The sequence below is a fragment of the Asterias amurensis genome, chromosome 12 (genome assembly GCF_032118995.1).
Source record: "Asterias amurensis chromosome 12, ASM3211899v1".
Taxonomy (NCBI): Eukaryota; Metazoa; Echinodermata; class Asteroidea; order Forcipulatida; family Asteriidae; genus Asterias; species Asterias amurensis.
Window position 1 is genome coordinate 19,041,044 of NC_092659.1, and position 24,420 is coordinate 19,065,463.

The following is a 24,420-nucleotide window of genomic DNA, read 5'->3' on the forward strand; positions in this document are numbered from 1 at the left end:
GATGTTAACTGTGAGACTTTCTACCACCCAATTTTGTTGTAATTATTTGTTTATGATGTGGCGTGTCATGGCCAAGTGGTTAAGAGCGCCGGACTTTCCCGAGTTCTGTGAAAACAAATCACAGGCATATTGCTCGGGTGGGATTCGAACCCACGACCTTTGCAATTCTAGAGCAGTATCTTACCAACTAAACCACCGAGATTGCCCGGTAGCTAGAGGCAGTTTGAATCCTATATTTTAGCAGCAGGTACCGCAACGATTTTATAGTTAAAGACTATACTTACACGCTCACGTTTTCTTACCTCCTCCTTGCAGAGAACACAACTACTGAAGCTGAACGTACCATCAACCTTCATGCTAGTAGCTTTGGATGAAGGACCTGGACCAGCTATCAAGTACCAGTATGCAGAACTTGGCAAACTCTACTCCGTCGTGTCTCAACTAGTCAGATGTTGTGATGTCAGCTCACTAACTCAGTCATCAGTGGCGGTAAGTTTGGAATCTAACACAACCCCTGCCTCCCCCCCCCCCCCCCAGTTTTCTTAACTTTACTTAAATATTGTACAATCTCTCAACATCAACCAACTCGCATCCTACATTCTTCCTAACACAACCTTCTCGTCGAGCAACGGACAAACACTAAAGCAGGAGACCAAGCCTTCTCCAATGTGGGCCCAGCCATGTGGAACTCACCTCAAGATAGCTGCAGAAAAGCAAACTCACTTGAATCATTCAAGAATCTGCTGAAGACACACTTGTTTCAAACTCACTTGAATCATTCAAGAATCTGCTGAAGACACACTTGTTTCGCCGACAGTGATTTTTATTTTGGGCCAGCTCTGGTTTAGATTTTTTGATCACATCCAAGCTCTTTGCAGCCTCTGGAAAAGATGCTCTATAAATGCGAGCTTATTGTTATGACACAAAGTTTTAAGAGGATTATCTCTGTCTTGTGAAGCAAAATCTTGACTATTTTAGTGAGCGTTTCCTGTGAGGAAACACTCATTTCTTTCTTCGTTTTGATTTGTAGGGATGTGCAGTAGAATAAGACACAAATATTCAAGTCCATCTTGGCAGTCAGAATAGCTCAGCGGTCCCTGCCTTTCACACCTCTGTGGACCCGGTTTCTTATTTTCCTGATCGGAGCCTTGCATTTGGATTGGGTTTTTCAGTCCCTGCCTGACTGCGTGGGTTTTCCCTATAGGAGTGTTCCTCCAACATCTAAACTGAAATTTCTTTATGGTGTTCTTAACAAAAAAGTTGGTTTATGTTCCGACTATATGATTCAGATTCAGATATCTTGACTATTTTAGTGAGCGTTTCTGTTTCTTTTTTCTGTTTTTCAGGGAAATGCCGCTGTTGATAACCCCCATGGTGATAACGTCTGTATCCAATCCATCATGCCGATTCAACAACAAGTAGCAGATCAGCTGTTCCTAAGAGGTGGTTATGTCAAGAAACTTATTGAAGATTGTAACAACTCAGATGAGACGACCAAACTTCTTAAGGTACGCTATTTACTTCTTTACATTGTTTCCACTGTCAGTAGAGTGTGATGGCCAAGTGTTTAAGAGCATTGAATTTAAGTTCTGGTGATTAACTCATCAGAGTGTGGGTTCATGGCTCGGTCATGACACTTGTGTCCTTTTCTTCACCAAGGGGTATAAATGGGTACCTGCAAGGGTAAAGGTTGATATGATGATTGAAAGAGCCTTCAGAGCGCCCAGCAGCTCGGCCTTTATACTCCCCAGGAGCTGAGAAATATTAAAAAGGAATGTTATTGACCCAATGACCAGGGCACTAATGTAAAGCGCATTGATACGTTATTGTAAAATGTGCTATATAAGAACTAGTTATTATTTATTATTTAAGCGAACCACTTGAATATACTGTTCTGAGACATCATCTTCCCGCTCTTTCTTATAGTTCTGCAGCTGGGAGAATCCCAAGTTCTCTTCGATGGTACTTGGTGAGCTTCTATGGCAGGTAGCTTACTCCTATACGTATGAGTTAAGACCCTACCTAGATCTACTCCTACAGATGCTCCTCCTGGAAGATTCATGGCAGAATCATCGCATCTTGAACGCTCTCAAAGGTGAAGACATAATGCCAAGTAAAACAAAAATTTATAATGTTTTTCTTTTCTTTCTTTTTTTCTAAATACAACCGGCTGGGCTATTTTTCTAAATTTATTGTTATCATCTGAGATCGTTAAAATGATATTTTGCTATTTATTTTTTTCGTTAAAAAAAAGAGGGGAAGAGGCAGCCTCTAATAAGGAAGTGGGCAGGGACACTTAGACATAAGGAGCAAGAGAAACTTTAATTATTATGGTTTATTTATTAACTGCACTGGCGGCCAAGCAGGCCGAAAAAGTACATTTACAAATAAAAAATGGTCTGTTTAAAAAAAATATAAATATATATATATAAGAATGTCATTATTTTAAAATTAATTGCAAGAACAACCCAAAAGCACATTTAAAAGCTTGAATCAACACTGGTAGTCAGGCAGTCCAAAAAGAACATATTACAAGTAAAACTGGTACATATAGAACAAAATTTTACACATAAAATTTGAAAAACTACAAGATTTAATACTCTCCAAAAAGAAAAAAATACACTGCTCGCAGAAGTTTCAAAACACCACAACAAAAAGAAGAAAAAAACAGGAAGTGGTCAAGATATCTGGTGCATGTTTGTGGTTTAAACACCAACACTACTCAAAAGAGATTTTCACATGGTGTTACTGCAAACCTCTCTTAGTTATGCTTCCACCATGAAAAGGTTTCAAATCCTACTTGCAGTCGTTCTCAAAGGCTAAAATCCTGACGATTGAATGTTAGTCTCGGATTGAAATATTTTTCTTTAACGTGGTTTTATCCCTGCCCCCAACTCAGGTATACCAGACGACCGGGACGGATTATTCGACACAGTGCAACGTTCCAAGAACCACTATCAGAAGCGCGCTTATCAGTGCATCAAATGCATGGTTTCCCTCTTCTCAAACTGCGAAGCAGCGGGCAGGCTGCTGGCATCACACGGTGATCTCAAACGCAAATGGAACTGGTCGGTAGAATGGCTTGGAGATGAACTGGAAAGGGTGAGTATTTGGAGAAGATTGTATTTTAAAAATTTATTTTTTAAGGTAGTGGAGAAGGCTTGTTTTAAAATCCATGCTCAATAGAATTATTGCTTTTGAGAAATGCCCTGAAAGCTTTTCAAAATGTCTCATAAAATTACTCGCTATGGTTTGATTATTTTGTTTGTAATGGACACAACAATGAAATCCTATTTAAATCTGTACATTCTTTGACCTCTTGGTTAAAATGATAATATATAATTTGCTTTTTTATTTTACAGAGACCATACTCGGCCAATGCTCAGTACACGTATAATAATTGGTCACCACCGGCTCAGTCCAATGAGACATCCAATGGCTACTTCTTGGAACGATCGCACAGCGCTCGTATCACACTCGCTAAAGCTTGCGAGCTCTGCCCTGATGATGTAAGTTAAATTAAAAAAATGAAAGACTAGATGTTTGACTTCATTTTATTCAATGTTGCTGTCCTTCTAGCCTTGACCTCATATAACCTTTGACCATTGTTGACCTTTCAACCTTAGGAACCAGAAGATCTAGATGCCATGGATGAGCAGGAGGGGTCACCTCAAGACGATCCTCCGGTTACCAACTACCAACAACATCTGCCCCACCTACAGCAGCCTAATAACCAAACAATCACATCACAGGTAACAATCAGTTCTTTGTTTCTTACCAAGAGATTCTATTTTGTTAGGTAATATATGATGGGGCCACAATAGAAACCAATTAGTGACTTCTTGTATGGCGCTCATATCCGTCACTAAGTGATGCTAAGGGCACTTCAACATTCAGTGATTTCCTGCAAGGTATTTTGGAGCTACGTTTTCAAGTATAAGACAAAATCTTTTACATGATCACTATGTAGTTGTTTTAAGGTGCTGTGGCGCAATATGCTGCTGATCAAACCAGGAGCACTGGACAACCAAAGGGGTCTATTCTGTAGCTTATGTGTGGTGCTTACTATGTTAGAAAAGATAAATCGCCCCCTCTGTTGACCAACTTCCTCCAGGATGGATTCATATGGAGCATTCTGAAGTAACATCTAATTGTTTTCTTTACACTTTAGGCGCAAGATGAAGAAACATCACCACAGGAAGAAACGCCCGCAACTACTAACGTTCAAAATAAACCCCAGCAAGCACCCAACAACCAACAGAATGTAACAGCACAGGTGAGCTTCACACAGACATTGCACAGTACATGTAGGTGTCAGTTTCATGGAGCTGCTTGTGCTTCTCTTCATGTCCACAGTTGGATTCTTTAGATTTCCTCACTTTAAAGAATAAATCCTAATTCTCGTTCTGTTTCTTGTGTCTCACAGAACAGTCAGCTACAGCCACAAGTGCCAAACAACCAGCAGCCTCAGAATTTCCCCCCAAACAACCACCAAGCTAATATCCACAGACACCCAAATGCTATCAACAACACCCTTCATGGCCCGCCCAACCCCCCAGCTCATCGGGGGCAGCCAGGAGAGGAGACGCCCGAACAGACCACAACAACAGAGGAAGGAGAGGCGTATCCTAGCAACAAGGATAAAGAAGCGCAATAACAAATTGCCCAAGATGTTTGTTAAGTAAACATAGATCTCTTGTATAAGTACATCACAGCTAAGGTCAAGTTTGAGGGAGGGACTAAAGTTGTCCATTGGGCAATATTGTCTGGTACCCAGGATGTATTGCATGCTTAGGTAACCATGGAATATTGACTAGTGGTTGACATTATGGTTGCCACTCGACTTTGCTTTTAATCTTTGGCCTTGTCACAGGAGGCTATTTTTTACAGCCAACTTGGAGGCAACCAACTGCGTCGCATGTGAAAGGAACACTTTGGTACAGCAGACATTTTTCTGATACTATGTTACTGTCGTCAAGACAATTAAGTGGAAATTAGCATGTGATTGGGTTTTTTTTTCTTGGAGATTGCCTGTAACTGGTTGCCTGTAAATTGCCTCGTGTGACATGGCCCTTAGGCCGCTACCCTGTCCACCATGTGAAGGGCTTGTGTCAAAACAAAGTGTGGTACAATTTGAAGTCTGCAACTATGATTTGACGTACTTGCCGACAAGTGTCATTTGTAATCCCCTAAAATGATACAGTGCTATTTGGTGGCATTTTTCACAAGGGGTTCTACAATCTACTTAGTTTGATCAGGGCCTTACTTCATGAAGCTGTTAAGCAGATGCTAAGCAAGAATTGAGTGGATAACTCGTACTGTACATCGCATTGTATTTGGCTGGTATTCTATTTCTGCTAAGCCATCTATTTCTGTGCTTAGAAAGTTTTTATGCTTACATGCTTTATGAAATTGAGCCCTGTGCACAAAGCTCACTCAAGTGATCGTCAGCTTTTTGTGATAAATAATTCTGCTGAAGCGTCAACTGTGAGGTTTTTATGTGGGTCTTGGTAAAAACCAATGTTTGTTGTTGCGGCCTTGTGTCTGGTATGTTTTGTTTCTGTCTGAAATTGTCTTAAGTGTCGTAAAAACATTGGGGAAAATGTGGAGTGAAGAGGTTGGCCTTAGATGCAGTGTCAATCACAATAATTAAATAGATGTTAAATTTGCGTCCGGGATAGCAAATATCATTTGCTTTTACCCTATACACCGATGTGTTTTAAGCACTGCATACCCAGTACTTTTCTCAATTCCTGTGAGAAATTGTTGCTTTGTGCGCTCCTAACATATAGGGTTCGAACTGTCTCTAGCTACTGGGCATTTTCGTAGTCTATTGGTAAGTCATCTGCTCTACTTCTAGCAAAGGATCATGTGTTCGAATCCTAGGAACATGGATGTGGATTGATTTCTGGAAAGTACCGAGTACACAGTGCTTTACACGCATTGGTGTATGGGTAAAACCATATAATATTCACCATAATTTAGTTTACGCAGACTATATGAAAAACTCTTCAAGTTAATCTATATGCTGTTAGAATAAACTGCTAACATTGCATACAAGACGACATTATTCATATAGTAAGAGTTAACCAAAGTAAAGTTGGCCGAGATAATTATTAAAAGTATTGACTAATATATTGCCTACAAAGATCGCAACATGATGTGTTAGAAATATAGTTGTATGCACTACACACACAAAATATATGTATATATAATACGCAGATGTCAAATCTCTGACAAAAATAAACAAGTGCACTTTTTTCCGCACCACGCCTATTTGAGCGATTCCTTTCACATCAAAATGTGAGGAATTTTTGGAGTTGTGCAATGTTTTTGAGCGTCAGGGGCAGAGAAGAAAAACCCATCGAGCTGTTTCATGATGCTGCATCATGGCTGTTGAAATGTTTGTACAGAAATTCATGTCAAATAAAAAGCCTGTAATCTGCATGCTATTATAAACCTTGAAAGAGTTTGGCTTTTGCATGGCGGAGTATCCGGTTGGTTAATGTGAAAATATAATGGACGTTACTTCACTACAAACGCAAAGTTTTTTGTTGTTGAGAAAAATGTCTGTAGCGGCTGCTTCGCTTAGCTCAAATCTTGTTGAGCTGTTGAAAAGTTTTTGCAGACCTGGAATTACACAGAAGCAAAAGTCGTCAGTCTCCCCATGGCACAGAAAATATTGCTTTACAACTCATTGCTAAGCAGAAATAAGAAGAGTACCAGTGACAAATTGTACATCTGACATGGTAGTTTTGCTGGTAACCTTATTCTGGTAAGCTTAACTTGTTGTGCTTAGCATTTTTTTGTGCTGAAGCAACTCTATAACATAGGGCCCCGGTCTTGGATGTCAAGTTTTTCCAGAGACTTCAAGATTTTTTAATAAAAGTTCCTTATACAAAATGAAAATTACTTAACCGTACAAAGATAATTCCAGGCCTGTATTTGCAAGAATTTGTTTATTTTGTTGTCATGTTTAATGGCTACGACTGATTAAGGATTATGTGATTCTGTGTGATATATGACACATGGACATTCAGTCTTATCTACGTACACTTAGAACAAACCTGTGAAAATATCTTCAAATTTGGTGACCATGGTATTGTCAAAAGGATAAAAACCACTTTCCTGCTAATGTTGGTTTTGGAAAGGGGTGGGGGTTGCATATTTTGTAGACTATTCGCACCTATTTATGGAAATTAAAATATAATTTTAAAGTTTAGTATGTATAAATTTGCCTTATGTTGGGATTTACATACAGTAATTGTTTTGTCAATGCCTCCGAAAATTTTGTGTTGGTGTTGTAAATGGGTTTGGATGCACGCAAAAGCAAAGTTGGTTAGGAACTTTGCCTTCAGTATCGAGGATGTTTCAATCGGAAGATTTGCTTTTGTTTGGTCCTCCTTTTGCAGCTATTGTTAAGCTTAGTAATTGTTGGTAAGCAAAACCTGGTTACCAACCAAAATGCTATAATATAGTATTCTCTTTGTGACTGGTTCTCTTCTAATTTATGCTTAGTTAACATTTTGTTAAGCAATAGTATTCACCCATCTTTAAACTGTTGAAGTTTCTGGACATTTTGCAAGTCATTTTTACTAATAGAAACGAAACTGTCTTATTCAAATCCTATTTTATGAAATTTAGCATCAAGAAAACTACTTTGTACGCCTGTATGAGTTTAGTACTCATTTTTTTAATTCCTTGTTTCACTTTGCGTTTGTAATCTATCTTGTGACTTAATTATCACTGTTTGGTTTTGTTCTTAAAAGTCATCTTTCTTTTGTTGTAATATGAGTGTAGATTGTTTATGAGTGATTACGACAGTCCTTAAACCCTCACCCTCCAAGAAAAAATTCAAATCTTTATTTTCTTAAAGTTTCAAGGAAGGGCGTGTCTTCTGTGACTTTTGTATTTATCGGACAGTAGATGTACTTTGTGATGCCAGGTTTGGGAAAAAAATTCTCCAGTCCCAGAAAAACAGAAGGAAACCTTTGTTTGTTTCTAGATGTTATTATGGAATTCATTATATAAATAAATATACCAGAGATAACTTGGAAAAAGATAAACAAGTTACAAAATATGATTAAAAAAACTTATTTTGTTATAATCTATGCAGGGTGGTTGAGTTTGAAAGCATTGTCAATGTTCTTTGAATAATTTGGTATTTTGGATAAATCTCTGAATGCCGCAGAAGCCTAAACTTTGAAAGGTTTGCAGCAAGCTTTTCTATGCGTTTATTTCAATAAAATTGGATCAAAACTTTGTGCTGAACAAAGTTTGTTAACATTAATAACAAATTGCCCTTATATGATTTGGGTTTGTAAATATGTTTAAGAAAATAAACACAAAATAAGACAAGAAAATGTATAGCTATTTAGCAACTGACGTACACATGTTATTAGAACAGTGTAGTCAAAACAAAACATGATTTAATTCATAGCCGTTAACAAAAGTTTCTCAGAGCTTTCGTAGGTTAAAGTAGATCTAGCCAGAAGGCTTTATAATTTATAAAAAACAGTTTATAAAAGTGCAAATTATAAAATCCAGTGATTTCTATTATCAACAAAAAAAGTTATGGAAAACCATTTGCTGATGGTTTATAGTGTAAAGATGACATTATTGAAAGCTAGTGTTTTTTAGGGTTTATTGTATTGTATTGATCATAATTATTCGCACGGGGATTAACAACGACAAAATAACTTCATTTTCAGTTGAATAATGTTAACTGTATGTGTGATAATTGATGGAAAAAAACAAATAATGGAACTTTCCATCCTATCCCTAATGTTGTATGTACAATGGAAGATTAAACCGCTATGGGGCACGCGATGACATGTTCCGTTGTTTCTGACAAGTTTTGAATTTTCTTTGAGTCGTTGATTTGTGTGTTCTGTTGATGTTTGCGTCTGTTTGTCTATTTGTTTTATTGTTTGTATGGTAATGTTTTGTTGCAAAAAAAAAAGATTTTTCTCCCAGCAAAAACTTGGATCTTAAAGGGAAGAATCGCTCTTAAAATTATTGGCAAAAACAACTTTAAGTTCGAACCAGCAGCTTTCAGATATGCAGTGTTAATGCCCAAGAATTTGAATCTGAGAAGCATTACCGCAGTAATGTTTGTTTGGACTACGTATTCCTATAATATGAGGGATATTTTCCTGCGTGGACAAACTCGCTCCGGATTTTCAGCAATATCTCAAAAACCAACCATATAAAATTTTCACAGGTTAATTTTTGTTTGTATACAACCAAAATTATATAGGATTAACCAAATCAAAAAACTGTCCAAAAACCCAAGGGTATACTTTGCCTTTAACATTGCCCATACCAACAAAACCGCCAGAGAGAGTCAAGGGCTATGACTTGACGGCTTATGACGGTCAATAATAATTTGACCTTTAGCCCCCACTCCTCTTATCCGATGTGATTTGTAAAATCGAGGTTGCTGGTGGTGGACGTGTGGAACGCGCGTTTGTTGTGCAGGGAAAGTGATTTACGATGGCGACTACTGCTGGACAGCGAACGTCTGGTAGAATTTGGCAATATTATGTACGAGGCACTGCTTACCCCCAGAGCAAGCTGCAAACAAGTAGAAAGGTAGGGAATTAAGTTAACTTAATCGAATTAAAAAATAACTAATGACTTGACACACTAGTTTGAGTTTTCACACTCTCTCGCGCACATACGGCTGTCCATCCACATGATCCAGAAGCCGGTCTTCTCGGCTCGCCCCCCAAACAAGCTCGCACCTCGCACACAACCAAGTCGCCCCAAACAAGTAGCTGTGGGTGTTTATAAGGAAAAGTTTCTGTATGGCGCCACCACTTTTTCATTCGGATTCGATATGAAATAACATAGTATTTAATTTACCTCAATAATGAGATATCCCTTTTTGTGAACATAAGTGAAAAAGTGGTGGCGCCATACGGAAAGTTATCCACGAGATTGCTTGGGGGGGGGGGGGCACGACTTTGTCTTTGTTGTGGAGGGAGATTGTAAAAATCACCCAAGCAGGCCGAGTTTGTTTATCACTCGTTTATTGGGTGCAATGGTGGTGGTGCACCAAGCCTTTTTTTTTACATGTTGGAGAACGTTGCTCTAATAATAATTTGTAAGCAGTCCATACCTTGACCTCTGACCTCTAATAACCTCTATCCCTATTTATGTAGCTTCTATACAGACACTCGCCATGTGCCTCGTCACTATGCCGAAATCACTCCATCTACACAACAACAAAACTCAACCCGGATGAGAAGGTAAGGTTCCTCCCTCACCCCACCCCAAGGCCCCTCCCCTTCCACATTTCATCCATCACCAGGGTAGCTCTGCTTACCATAAGCAAAGAATCAGCGCTTAAAGAAGCTGGCAATGCCGCACTTAATCAAGCGTATTTGACAGGTTAGCTGGGATGGTTTTGCTTGTGTGCATACATACTCATCGTTACTAGGCATTCTTTGCTTACACAGCTAGCGCAGAAAATTGGCGCTTGCACAGTAAGCGACAAATTGTAATCATAAGCACAGAAGCAGAGGCAGTAAAGCATTATACCCTGAATCAGTGACTCTCAGCCCCAGCCCACCCCCCCCAACCACTCACTTGAAGAAATGAAGCAGAACAAAACAGTCTGCACTTTTACCATGATGATCCAATTTTGGTCAAGTCCCCTGTGTTCATCTATTGCCCATCCAGCCTCTTTTGATATTGACAAATCAGGGAGACCACCAACATAGGGCTATACAACTTAGTCGGTTTAAGCGCCAGCACGATAATCCATAGGTCGTTGGTTCAAATCCTGCTCCAGTCATTTTTTCTAAGTTCAACCCAAAATTAAATAAATAAAAGGTGGTTTGTTTACACCCAATAATAGTGACTTAAGAGATTTTGTATTGACTTTATGCATATTGTGATAATCTTTGTTTGTACAGACTTTTGATAAGATCCTGATCGCTAACCGTGGTGAGATTGCATGCCGTGTGATGCAAACATGTAAAGCAATGGGGATCAAGACAGTCGCTATATACAGCGAAGCAGATGCTAGTGCAGTAAGTTACCATTCTGTTAAATGTATGTTTAAAAAGCCTTTTAAGACGTTTTCATGTTTCTGAAGATTCTGAAGATTCTCTTCTCGGAGAAAACTGGTTCTTTCACTTTCACTCTTGTACTGGCTAGACTCGATGAGAGTATGGTGCCAGGGCTGTGCGGGGGTATGGGATTTTATTGGAGCAGTTGTTTGAAGTTGTTCAAGCTCGGTGCATTCACTAATGAGTCGTCAAGGGCATTCCACTCTACTATGGTCTTTGGAAAGAATGAGTTTTTGTGGATACCCGCGGGCTCTGTGGGTTATGAAGCTTCTACTATTTATATGATGTGAGCGTCGGGTTGCTGGCATTGGGTAGCCTAGATATGGTTGCCTGCCTGGTTGCCTTGAGTGACATGGCCATTAGAGCTTATTAGGGGTTTCATCTCTAGACTAATAAGTGGAGCCTGCTACACAATGAAGAGTCTCTCCTTGCTGCATTTCTAGTTTTGTACTTTTTACACATGCTTTGTATATTTTATATTTTGTGTATTTTTTGTTTTGATAGCTTCATGTACAGATGGCAGATGAGGCAATGTGTGTTGGTCCAGCAGCGTCAAGAGAAAGTTACCTTAATGTGGATCGCATCATGGAAGTCATTAAGATCACTGGAGCACAGGCCGTAAGTACCGGCAAGCAGTCAGTCTTTGTAGTGAACCCTCCTACTATTACTGTGTTCCTTGAGGCAACCCACTCATACCCCATTGTGTTTCGTTTCTTGAAGCAACCAACATACATGCTGTCAGTCTTTGTATTTAACCCTCCTACTAGTACTGTGTTTCTTGAGACAACCAACCCATACCTCGTTATACCTCGTCATGCCACAGCGGTGGTATTTTGAGGCTTACACATGCTGATGTAAAGTAGAGCCATTGCCCAAAGTGCTTCAACAAGAGTAGTACACTAGAGAAGCCACCAGCTCTGCTCAACTTCAATGGAACTTGGGCCACGATTGAAAGAGATGAGGTTCTCAACCTTGGTCAATATCTACCGTGGTAATCTGCGGCACTGGTCACTATACATATAAAATACAATGACAGGAAAGTGTGGCGTGGGTTACTGCAATATTGTGTGCTCTTCCTAAAGTGCCCCTAATTCCATTGCAAATGTGCTCATATAAATAAAGATTTAGCTAAAAAAAAAAAATTTTCATGAGTTGATTATTTGTACTTTGATTTCTCCATCAGGTTCATCCAGGCTACGGTTTCCTCTCAGAGAATAAAGACTTTGCCAAGAGATTGACAAGCGAGGGCGTTGTCTTCATTGGTCCCGGTACGCAGGCAATCCAAGCCATGGGGGATAAGATTGAGAGTAAGATCTTGGCTAAGAATGCTGGAGTTCACACGATCCCAGGGTTTGATGGCGTTATCAAAGATGAAGAAGAAGCTGTTATCAAAGCCAATGAAATCGGTAAGTTTGGCTTTTTTTAAAGATTCCCAGCACACCATGAATAAGTTTAATAAAGTGTTGAATTAAAAGGCTCCATTTCCCCTATAATTACCAGCCCATGTGGTTGGGACCAGTTATGGAAGGATTTTGTAACCACTCTTGACGGATAATGGGTTTTTCCTCAATTTGTTTGACAGACTTAAGGCAGATGTTTCTCAAAGCCTGCAACAACTTTGGTTTTCATCAATTTTATTGCTGTCGCCTGATGGCAATAAAATATTCACCTTAACTTTCCAGTGTGTAGAATGCACAGGCAAGCACCTACCATAATATCCTTCGTTTCAACCCTACAAAGAAGGACAAAGGAAAACATACCTTGTCAAAACCCTTTGTGGGGGTTATTGTTTAACAGAAAATTTGTTAGAATACTGACGTTTATTTTGAGGTTTGCACAATTTCTTGATCGTTTTGTATGATATCTATGTCTGGATTACAGGTTATCCAGTGATGTTGAAAGCATCAGCTGGGGGTGGAGGTAAAGGTATGAGGATAGCCTGGAATGACAATGAAGCTAGGTAAGACATCTTGAGTCAGGTAAAGTTTGAGTACTAGATTAGGGAGAGGTATATGGGCTGTAAGCTATACGTGAATACATCACATCTCAATCTTAAGACACTGGACACTATTGGTAATTACTCAAATTAATTGTTAGCAAAAAACTAATTGGTAACAATCAATGGAGAGCTGTTGATAGTACAAAACGTTGTGAGAAACGGCTCCCTCTGAAGTAACATAGTTTTTAAGAAAGAGGTAATTTTTCATTAGAATATTAAAAGACTTCAGCTGAAGTCTTTTATTATGCATTTCTTTCCTTATTCTCTTGAAACTTTGATGACCAATTGAGCCCAAACTTTCACATGTTTGTTATTCTATGCACATGTAGAGATACACCAAGTGAGAATACTGGTCTTTGACAATTAGGGAGCGTGTCAAAAGTCGGAACGGTAGGAACGTTCTTTTTGGATCGCAAGAGTATCCCCGCCGCTTTACTTGGACCGGTCCTTTGGACCGCCAGAGCGATCTTTTGGATCGTTCCAAATGCGTGACCGCGTCCAATCTCATGTTAGAACGTTCCTAATGTCATGATGTTGCGATCCTGCGGGCATATGCCCGCAGGAACGTTCTTTTGCGCTTGGAACGTGCCCGACTTTTGAGACGCTCCCTTACCAATGATGTTTGGATCCTACCAGAGTCTTTCTCAAAGGCGTAATTATTTAAATTTTGTGTATTTATCCGATGATACTTGCATGTTGTCATACGGCGACTTCTGACCCCTAAATTATTACTTTTCTTTGTTTTCATTTCAGGGAAGGGTTTCGTCTTTCCTCACAGGAAGCCGCTTCTAGTTTTGGAGATGATCGGTTATTGATCGAAAGATTTATTGATAATCCCAGACACATTGAAATCCAAGTGAGTAAACTCAATATAAATCCTTCGATTTCTGATTCCCAAAACTGTTCATGGATCCTACAAAATTTGTCATACTTTGTTCCCAATGGTTTGGCAAAGGCTAGAGAATTCAACACAAGTTTCTTTATTTGTGATGTGATCAAGCTAGATGAGTCGTTTGTCGGAAATATCAGTATGGAGAAACTGGCCTAAACATACCAACAGGGGGTCAATTTAAAAAAATATTTTGTGGGGTAAATTAAATTAAAAAAATTATCATATTTTTTATTGGAAACTTCCTTCCTGATAAAAAGAAACATCAAAAGGGCTTTTCAAGAAAATGTGTCATGTATTTTCAATAAGCAACTTGACTGAACTCCTTTTTCTCTTTTTTTTTCTCTTTCATCTCTTAGTGTTCCTAATTTCCCAACTTTTGAACTAAAGTCTTAACTTAATCTGACTTTTATTTGCAGGTTTTAGCCGATAGCCATGGAAACACAATTTACCTAAATGAGAGAGAATGTTCTATTCAAAGAAGGAATCAGAAAGTAGTAGAAGAAGCGCCAAGGTAAGTTGTTAAACAACTCTGCGTTGTTTCTGTGATTTTATTCCAGTAATATACATATGAGCCTGCTAACAATCAAGAGACCAAAATGGTATTTACATTCCTTGTGTTTTTATAAATTATAAAAATTACAAGGAACTATCTCCCTAAGGAATGATTCTTCTTTGAGTCGAAAGAGGCAATTGCCTTGGTGCCCCCTGCAGGCTTGATGTTTCACAGAGGCAGCAAAGGCAGTTGCCTCATGTTTCCCTGGTCATTGCCTCGGTGCAGGCCTAATTTCATAGAGGCAAAAATTAATAGGCAATTGACATTATTACAAATTGAATGATAATAGAATGACAATGTGGGGAAAACATCATTTTCCTGTTACCAAAGTGTTCAATCTGCCAATAAATATTAAAATATTTAAATAAAAGTAATACTTTTTATACAAAACTGGTTACATGTGTTGTGCTGTGTTTCTTACAAATGCTACCGACTCTTTCAATTTCACAGGTTACATATAATTCAGCTGTTTATAAAAGTGGAATGAATGGACCCCAAAAACCCCAACTCTGATCCAGTTGGAACAAATTGGCTAATAAATATATAAATTGTTTTACCCTTACACCGATGTTAATTAAGCACTGTATTTTTAGTACTTTCCCGATTTCTGAGAAGAAATCCACAGGCAAATCACTCGGGTGGGATTCAAACCCAAGACCTTTTCACTGCTAAAGCAGATGAATATAGTTTTGGATTTGAAAGATTTTTTTATTTTATACTGAAAGATTAAAACAACATTACAGAATTGGTTTTTGCTAACAAAACAGTTGCTGTCAGTGTAAGCGCTTTATGTAATCCATCATATACATAAGCTGACAAACCGGTAGAGGTTTGAGATTGAACGACCATCTGGGTCACGAGAGAATAGTGGAAAACCGATTACAAATTTTGCATTGCATTGATGCCAAAACAAAAATTAATAAAACGCTCACTGAGCGATAAACTCCAAACGCGAAATTTATTTATTTATTTCTCATCAAATAATAAATGACATTTCAAACAGAAATATTTCAAGGGATGTTTTCTACTATTATCATCATTAGACCGTGTAAGTTTTCTGTAAATCTGTGGTCTTCACGATTTTTGTTTCTAACCAACTCTGTAATGTTCCTTTAAGTTTGGCACTTTGTACGAAGAAGTTCTTGCAATATTTTGTATAAATGCATTTTAACATTAAGTCTGTGAATGTTGTTTCTTCTTGCTTCTAAAGCACCTTCTTAGATGCTGAGACAAGAAAAGGCATGGGAGAGCAGGCTGTGCAATTAGCCAAAGCAGTTAACTACGTAACCGCTGGTAAGATATATTCAAAAATAGTTCATACTCAGAACAGAGATTATTTAAGTGAGAAAATAGAACTAGCCGTTGCAAACTGCTTTCCAACCAAAAAGACCTATGGTATAAATGCAAACTACTGTAAATGGCCTTCAAGAAAGACTCTAATAGGGTCGAAAAGACCATTAAACATTTTTGCAACTGATTTTTTTGATTAAAAAAAGTGTTTGGTTTAGTTCGATTTACGAGGAAACTCAAGTAGGTTTACATTTGGACCCTAGCAGAGTCATTCTCGAAGGCTAAAGAGAAAGGCTCTGCTAGGGTTGAAAAGTCAAACCATTCACTTTTTTTTGCAGAGATTATTTAATCAGAGCTCAATTTTAGGGGTAATTCACAAACAGCAAGGCTTGTACCTCATGATTGTTACTAGAATAAAAAAAAAGGCAAAAGTACAGAATCAAAATGTTAAAAAGTATGATAGGACAAATCACTATGGTTCAGTGGTTAGACTTTAAAATTGATCTTTTATAACAGTAGTTCAACTATGAATGATAACATAATAACATTTGATTAAAGATGTGTGAATGTGCAGCCACTTACAGTGTTAATTGGAATTAAATATTTATTACAATTGTTACAATTCTTTTGACAGGAACGGTGGAATTTCTTGTTGACTCTCAGAGGAATTTTTATTTCCTTGAAATGAACACCAGGTTACAGGTGAGTGATTAATTTTCATTTTCACAAAACTTTACACAACTTTGTATAAGTCCAATTGTGCAAGATCTCTTGTGTAAGTGGAGCGCAACTTAAAAGCACTGGACACTATTGGTAATTACTCAAAATAATTGTTAGCATAAAAACGTACGTGGTAACGAGGAATGGAGAGCGGTTGATAGTATAAAACATTGTGAGAAACGGCTCCCTCCGAAGTAACAGTTTTTGAGAAAGAGGTAATTTCTCACTCAAATATTAAAAGACTGCAGGCAAGAACCCTTTTATTATACATCTGAAAGCACACACATTTGTGCATCAAGGGTGGGTTTTTTATATATTATTTTTGATTACCAATTGAGCCCAAATTTGTTATTGAGCCCAGGTTTGTTATTTAATGCATATGTTGGGATGCACAAAGTGTCAATACTGGTCTTTGACAATTACCTAAATAGTCCAGGGCCTTTAAGCAATACTTGTTGCGCAAGTGGACTTACGCAGTTTCGTGATATCGGCTACTTGGTTGACCAATTGAAAATTGATCATTTGCTTCAGTTAAAATCAAATATCTGACAAGTCAGACAGCAAAGCAATCTATGACAATTGATCAATAGTCAATAATGTAATGAGATATTGGTGTATTTATTGAACAGGTGGAGCACCCATTTACTGAATGCACAACAGATGTAGGAAGTTTACTTGAAAATTACTTGAAAATTTATCATCGGCTGAATTAAAATCAATTATAATAATAATAATAATAATAAGACATTTGTAAAGCGCCTAATGCAAAAGCCTCCAATTATCTGACAAGTCAGTCAGCAAAGCAATCAATGATGATTGATCAATAATCAATACGGTAACAATATATTAGTGTATAGTGCCTTTAAGCAATTATTGTTGCACAAGTGTAATTGTGTTTGTGGAGCACAAGTAGACTTAAGCCGTTATTGTGATATCAGCTTCTTGATTGATCAATTGAAAATTGATCTGTGAATATTGATCAATAATCAATACGGTAATGAAAAGTAAAACTCAATTATCTGACAATTTTTATAACAGGTGGAGCATCCAATCACTGAATGCACAACAGGTGTGGATATAGTACAAGAGATGATCCGAGCTGCTAAAGGCTACCCTCTACAGTTGACTCAAGCTGATGTTCCCATTAATGGCTGGGCGGTAGAGTGTCGAGTCTACGCTGAGGTAAGAAACAAACAAAACAAAAAGCATTTATTTAATATTAATTTTGGTTTAACGTTTACACTGATGTGTGTTAGCACTGTATACTCAGTACTTTCCTGAGCTCTGCGGAAAAAAATCACAGGCATATTACTCGGGTGGGATTCGAACCCATGACCCTTGCAATTCTAGAGCAGAGTCATACCAACTAGACCACCGAGATTGCCTGGTAGCTAGAGGAAGTTCAAATCCTAATTATTTGATGTTAGTATACAGAAGTTTACACCAGTCAAGGGCCCAATTTCATTGAACTGCTAAAGCATGAAAATAAGCTACACAAAGTTATGCTTACCAGCCAAGGTTACAGTGTCACATGTACAATTTGTGACTGGTATCCTGCTAATTATTGCTAAGCAGGGTTTTTGAAGCAGTAGTAGCTCTTTGAAATTGAGCCCTGGAATTACTCTAAAGTTGAGGAGGCCATGGTCTGTCGTTAAAGAGGTCGGTAATACATCACTCCATTTCTCAGATCGCTACTCTGGCTCCTGGTTATTAGCTCTTTGATGTTGCTAGATCGGCTAGATTAGGAAAAGCATCGCATTACTTCATCAAAATCACAATTTACCGAAACTGCGAACACGATATCATCGTTCAAGAATTAGTATCGATTTTCGATAATATTGTGTTATCGCCAAAGCTTACTCAACACATTGACCAAAAGATTCTGCTGCTCACGACATGCTCCTACATATCATCAAATGTCAATTTCTCTCCAAAAGTTTCAATGCATTTCTTCAATTTACACTCATTTGACACTTCATAATATCAACTAGCAAATGGTGAGGTATCAATATATATATATATATATTTAGCTAGCGGTAACACCATGTGACATGTGTATCTACTTGCAAAGTAGATTTTGTTCTGTAGATAACTGTCTTGCTTTATCTTCTACTACCTGGGTGGAAGGTAGAAAATCGGCCAGGACTACTACTCTAGCTTTTAGTGGATCGTTATTAAAGATGCTATGTCAGATATTTTGCCGATTTAATCCCAAATTTTTGATTTAAAATTCAATAGGTATTTAGATGGGGGTCGAGAAAGTTACAAGCTTTCATTTGAGTCATTGCTCCAAAAAGTCCGCCAATTATTAGTAGCAGTGAAATAAAGTGCTCAAAGTTTTTGTCGGGGTCCCGACAATATCACGTGACCAATTCTTATGTGTTTTATAAGAAACGTTTTAATTTTTGTCATGGTTCCTGACCATTAAAAGTAAAAGATATAAACCTTTTTTCGTTAGAGCGGGTGATACTCTTTGAAATACCATTCACTCAAAAAAAAAATATTTTTTAATGTTTGGGGCCAAAAATCTGACATAGCATCTTTAACTTCACTACCGTAGAGTGAGTTCTGAGTTGGTCTCAATTTTTGACTTGCTTGCTCTTGTCATCGACAAGAGACTTTTAATATTATTATTATTTATTATTACTATTATTGTTATTAGTATTATGTAACTTACCATCAGGTGTAACCAGTACTAATAGTTGATAGATAAGACTCATTGCCGATTGGAAAACCTTTTCCACAAAGCACCTTAAGTGCCTTCCTGAACTGCTTATACTTGATGGCGTATATAAACGGGTTTAGACAACTATTAGCAGCAACCAATGCAACCGTGGAGAGAAACCAAACGGACGTATAGTCAACATACAGACCCAGAGCAATTGAGACAATAACAATCTCGTTAGGGAACCAACACACCGCATAAGTGATGAAGACAATTAGGAGGGTTTTGAAGGTGTTTCGACGAGCCCGCATCAGAGATTCGCCCTGGCTCTCGACAGCTTTGCTCCCGCTGGTGCTTGGTACTGCTGCGGGGGCAACTCTGCCTCCGGCACCCTTCTTTAAGATGATAGTGATGTGGATGTAGATGAAGAGCACACTTAAGACTGGAATGAGATAAGTCAGAATGCAACAGGAACCAAAGATGATACTTGCAAAGGGGAGGTCTACTTCTGGACACTTGCCGTTTTCAAAGGAATTCATGAAGATGTTGTAGATTACAAACGTAAATCCAACGAGCCAAATAGTGACGATAGTGATGATGACGTTTCTAGGAGTGGCCAGTCGCTGGTATCGGAACGGCCAGACTATAGCCAGGTATTTTTCACAGGTCATAGAGACCAAGTTGAAAGTGGAGGTGATGAAAAAAGCCCAGATGAAGTACTGTGAGATCCAGAAGTAGCAGATGAAGAACCCTCCAGCCCCGAGAGGGAGTGGATCTGGGATGGGTACCACACTACTTAGAAGAAGCACAAGAGATCCAAGGAAATCAATCAAGGCTTGGTTGAAGATGAAAGCGTTGGTGATAGTGTGCATGAAATGGACTTTGATGATCACAACACACACTAGACTGTTGCCAAAGATGCCTAGGCAGCCGACAATACTCAGGAAAACCTGGAGAACTAGATTCTGCTCGGCCATCGTTCGACAAAAATTCAAATACTCTCTAAGACAATCTGCTTCCTTATATAGTTTCCATCTTAGCTTTGTTGCCTTTAGAGAGCATCGTACTTCCTTTGTAAAGAGTGGGTTATTACTTGTCCGCAAATACCCGGAAGTGTTACAAAGACAGATTGTGTTGCATTCACTGGTAAAGATAAATTCTTCTGTGCTTTTGAGGAATCGAACCTGCAAGATTGAATTATTTACAAGAGATGTTCACTTCCTTTATTAGTTTAAATGGCAGAAACTTCCTCATTTCGTGATAACATAATAAGTTATGAATGGACCCACGAGTAAATCACTTCTGCTTTTTGATCAGAAATTGTAAAATATCTCTCAACATTTCAACAAATAAAATAAAAATCAATCAATCAACAATAAATTACTAGCTGCTGCAACGTGATACAATTATACCTCAATGGCCTTTTGTGCTTCCAGTAATTTGTGGGAGCTGACAATATACTCGGTCTTTTATGTTATTTTTAAAAATTATGATTATTATTTTATTTGCCATAACAGTGGAAGTAATTCATTTATGTCTGTTTGATTGGCGGACAACATGTGAGATTTTCTATTCACATTCTTAGTGTGATGCAAAAGTGCATTTGAAAGAGTAACTCAATTTGACTCTCTTGTTTGCAAAGTAACTTTTTTGTCTTTTTTTGTCAGAAATATTGTCATGGGGAAACTTGTAAGTTTACGGTAAGAATTATTAGAGTGGGCTGAGTGAGGGTATGCTTAAAGTCGATTGGGGGAGATTATTTTAGGTAATTGTTTTGTAATCTAGGGATGGTTGCTGATAAAATTGTACAGTGTGATAATCTGGTTCCATAATATCCTTCTAAATTTATTCAGATTATTAATTTTGTTTTTACCCCCAGAAAAATCTACAAAAATGGTGTTAAATAACCTGAAAAAACGTTCTTTTTAAGCGACTAAAATGAATTTGCCCCATGTGTAAGTCAGCCATAGCACTCTACAGTTTCTACCAACTTTTTTCCTAGGGGCAGTGTTTAATTGTTTATTTTTTTATAAGAAATTAACTCTTTTGCAATTAGGCAAAGCTAAAAGACATTCAAAGCTTTCTCCGGGGTTTTGACTGCAACTTAGAGTAGATTGAAAATTTTTAAAAACATGCAAAAAGGCCACGCAAACTTACCCCAAAGAAGATAACTACCTAGCCATGATTGGTAGTAAGTGTTGCAAGAGAGTGTTCATGAATCTGGTTTTGTCGGCCAAACAGTGTCTTGAGTGCCTTTCTGAACTGTTTGTACTTAATGGCATAAATGAATGGATTTACACAACCATTTGCAGCAACCATGGCAACCGAGATGAGATAAACAGCAGATGTTAAGTCAACAGCCCCTCCAAGGAAGAAGATTGAATAAATTACAATATTTGGTGTCCAGCAAACAGTGAAGACGATAAACACAATCAGAAGTGTCTTGAAGGTGTTACGTCTAGCTGTCATCAAGGACTCTCTCTGGTCAGCTCCACCTCCACCACCAGATGGCTGAACTGCTGGTGCAGGACCAAGTCTTGCTGCTCCTTTCTTTAAGACGAGCGTGATGTGGACGTAGACGACTAGCATGACAGTCAAGGGAATGAAGTAAAGGATAGCGTTCACTGAATGAACAAAAATCTCTGGATGCTTCAACGGTTTAAGTTTGCACTCCAAATTCTCATAGTAGTAAAAGAACAACTTGAACAAATTAAGCACAACACCACAGATCCAAACACACAGTACAGACAGAGTGACAGTCCTGTGAGTTGCAAATCTTTGGTACTTGAAAGGATACACAATGGCTAGGTACCTTTCTAGGGTTATGGCTACAAGATTATAGGTTGATGAACAGAACAGACACCATAAGAAGAAATCTGACACCCATAACCTACAGAGGAGTTCCCCTCCAGCCCCAGGAGGGAATAGATCTGGGATGGGTATCACACTGCTTAGAAGAAGCACAAGAGATCCAAGGAAATCAATCAAGGCTTGGTTGAAGATGAAAGCGTTGGTGATAGTGTGCATGAAATGGACTTTGATGATCACAACACACACTAGACCATTGCCAAAGATGCCTAGGCAGCCGACGATGGTCTGGAAAATCAGGAGGGCTGGATTCTGTTCTGGCATGACTCTAGACTGAAGGATGTCCTCTTAGTTCGGGCTTTTATACCTTTCTCAAACCTTTTAAGATCTTAAAAATGGCCGTCAAGAAAATACAGTAAATCCTTCGGTAAACAACAAGACATCTCTTTGATGTTTCCCTCCATTGTGAGTAGCTTGACTAAGATTGAAATGAACGGGACAAACAAATAGGAGACAGAAATCTTAAAAGAAGAAGTTTGAGACCCCATAACCTACAGATGAGTGTCCCTCCAGCTCAAAAAGGGAGTGGGTCCTAGAAATGTTTTTAATGGACTTGATTCCTCGCAACCAATTTACTAAAATACTCCGCAATTTGGATTGACAGGTAGCCTAGGTCCAGACATCAGAGCTACCCATTTATTTTATGATGTAAGGTCGTGCAATCAAAATAGGAATCAATTAAGAGACCCTGGTTTTTGTGTGTTCAGATTGGGAGGGGGGGTCGGTTATGTATTAGATATTTTTACATTAATGTGTTTCAAGGATGAATTCTATTTTGGATTGTAATAGTTGAGTTGGCCTTGATGTGGTTTTATATTAAAGAATTAAAAAGATGGAAATGTCATAGTGACCAATATTTCAAGGCTAGACAAAAAAGTGGAATTTGGGAAACGATGTCAGGATACAAAGAAATTAATTTGTAATGAATAGTGGTACAGAATTACTTTTTTCCATAAGTTTGCTGTGAGTTGCAAGTGTGTTTGTACAAATAATCAACCAGTTTGATTATTTCTGATAAATTTCTTCAACAACCAACTGGGAAGCTTCTTGTCATTAAAATTAAAACTCAGTTGTGGAATGTTGGTTCACTACCGTAGAGTGAGTTCTGAGTTGGTCTCAATTTTTGACTTGCTTGCTCTTGTCATCCACAAGAGACTATTAATATTATTATTATTTATTATTACTATTACTGTTATTAGTATTATGTAACTTACCATCAGGCGTAACCAGTACTAATAGTTGATAGATAAGACTCATTGCCGATTGGAAATCCTCTCCCACAAAGCACCTTGAGTGCCTTCCTGAACTGCTTATACTTGATGGCGTATATAAACGGGTTTAGACAACTATTAGCAGCAACCAATGCAACCGTGGAGAGAAACCAAACGGACGTATAGTCAACATACAGACCCAGAGCAATTGAGACAATAACAATCTCGTTAGGGAACCAACACACCGCATAAGTGATGAAGACAATTAGGAGGGTTTTGAAGGTGTTTCGACGAGCCCGCATCAGAGATTCGCCCTGGCTCTCGACAGCTTTGCTCCCGCTGGTGCTTGGTACCGCTGCGGGGGCAACTCTGCCTCCGGCACCCTTCTTTAAGATGATAGTGATGTGGATGTAGATGAAGAGCATACTTAAGACTGGAATGAGATAAGTCAGAATGAAACAGGAACCAAAGATGATACTTGCAAAGGGGAGGTCTACTTCTGGACACTCGCCGTTTTCAAAGGAATTCATGAAGATGTTGTAGATTACAAACGTAAATCCAACGAGCCAAATAGTGACGATAGTGATGATGACGTTTCTAGGAGTGGCCAGTCGCTGGTATCGGAACGGCCAGACTATAGCCAGGTATTTTTCACAGGTCATAGAGACCAAGTTGAAAGTGGAGGTGATGAAAAAAGCCCAGATGAAGTACTGTGAGATCCAGAAGTAGCAGATGAAGAACCCTCCAGCCCCGAGAGGGAGTGGATCTGGGATGGGTACCACACTACTTAGAAGAAGCACAAGAGATCCAAGGAAATCAATCAAGGCTTGATTGAAGATGAAAGCGTTGGTGATAGTGTGCATGAAATGGACTTTGATGATCACAACACACACAAGACCGTTGCCTAAGATGCCGAGGCAACCAACGATACTCAGGAAAACCTGGAGAACTAGATTCTGCTCGGCCATCGTTCGACAAAAATTCAAATACTCTCTAAGACAATCTGCTTCCTTATATAGTTTCCATCTTAGCTTTGTTGCCTTTAGAGAGCATCGTACTTCCTTTGTAAAGAGTGGGTTATTACTTGTCCGCAAATACCCGGAAGTGTTACAAAGACAGATTGTGTTGCATTCACTGGTAAAAA

At 38.5% G+C, this 24,420-nt stretch overlaps 3 protein-coding genes across 6 annotated transcripts in view; 2 read left to right on the plus strand and 1 right to left on the minus strand.

Annotated features, from left to right (window-relative positions):
• LOC139945606 (ubiquitin carboxyl-terminal hydrolase 9X-like) overlaps window positions 1-8,854 on the plus strand; it is a 39,019-nt gene extending 30,165 nt beyond the window's left edge. For all 3 annotated transcript variants that reach the window (XM_071943016.1, XM_071943017.1, XM_071943018.1), the window contains 8 exons: window positions 316-489; window positions 1,347-1,508; window positions 1,927-2,095; window positions 2,900-3,102; window positions 3,363-3,509; window positions 3,627-3,752; window positions 4,172-4,276; window positions 4,427-8,854. In XM_071943016.1, the coding sequence (XP_071799117.1) occupies window positions 316-489; window positions 1,347-1,508; window positions 1,927-2,095; window positions 2,900-3,102; window positions 3,363-3,509; window positions 3,627-3,752; window positions 4,172-4,276; window positions 4,427-4,657 (1,317 nt within the window). In that variant the 3' untranslated portion in view covers window positions 4,658-8,854. The remainder of the gene's footprint in view (window positions 1-315; window positions 490-1,346; window positions 1,509-1,926; window positions 2,096-2,899; window positions 3,103-3,362; window positions 3,510-3,626; window positions 3,753-4,171; window positions 4,277-4,426) is intronic.
• Window positions 8,855-9,440: 586 nt separating this feature from the next.
• LOC139945056 (propionyl-CoA carboxylase alpha chain, mitochondrial-like) overlaps window positions 9,441-24,420 on the plus strand; it is a 33,193-nt gene continuing 18,213 nt past the window's right edge. For both annotated transcript variants that reach the window (XM_071942312.1, XM_071942313.1), the window contains exons 1-11: window positions 9,441-9,594; window positions 10,167-10,253; window positions 10,923-11,039; window positions 11,583-11,696; window positions 12,262-12,484; window positions 12,960-13,038; window positions 13,831-13,933; window positions 14,386-14,480; window positions 15,733-15,815; window positions 16,447-16,514; window positions 17,571-17,714. In XM_071942312.1, the coding sequence (XP_071798413.1) occupies window positions 9,496-9,594; window positions 10,167-10,253; window positions 10,923-11,039; window positions 11,583-11,696; window positions 12,262-12,484; window positions 12,960-13,038; window positions 13,831-13,933; window positions 14,386-14,480; window positions 15,733-15,815; window positions 16,447-16,514; window positions 17,571-17,714 (1,212 nt within the window). In that variant the 5' untranslated portion in view covers window positions 9,441-9,495. The remainder of the gene's footprint in view (window positions 9,595-10,166; window positions 10,254-10,922; window positions 11,040-11,582; window positions 11,697-12,261; window positions 12,485-12,959; window positions 13,039-13,830; window positions 13,934-14,385; window positions 14,481-15,732; window positions 15,816-16,446; window positions 16,515-17,570; window positions 17,715-24,420) is intronic.
• LOC139945333 (melanopsin-like) lies at window positions 21,373-22,329 on the minus strand. Its single transcript, XM_071942684.1, has one exon. The coding sequence runs from the start codon at window positions 22,327-22,329 to the stop codon at window positions 21,373-21,375; it is 957 nt and encodes a 318-aa protein (XP_071798785.1).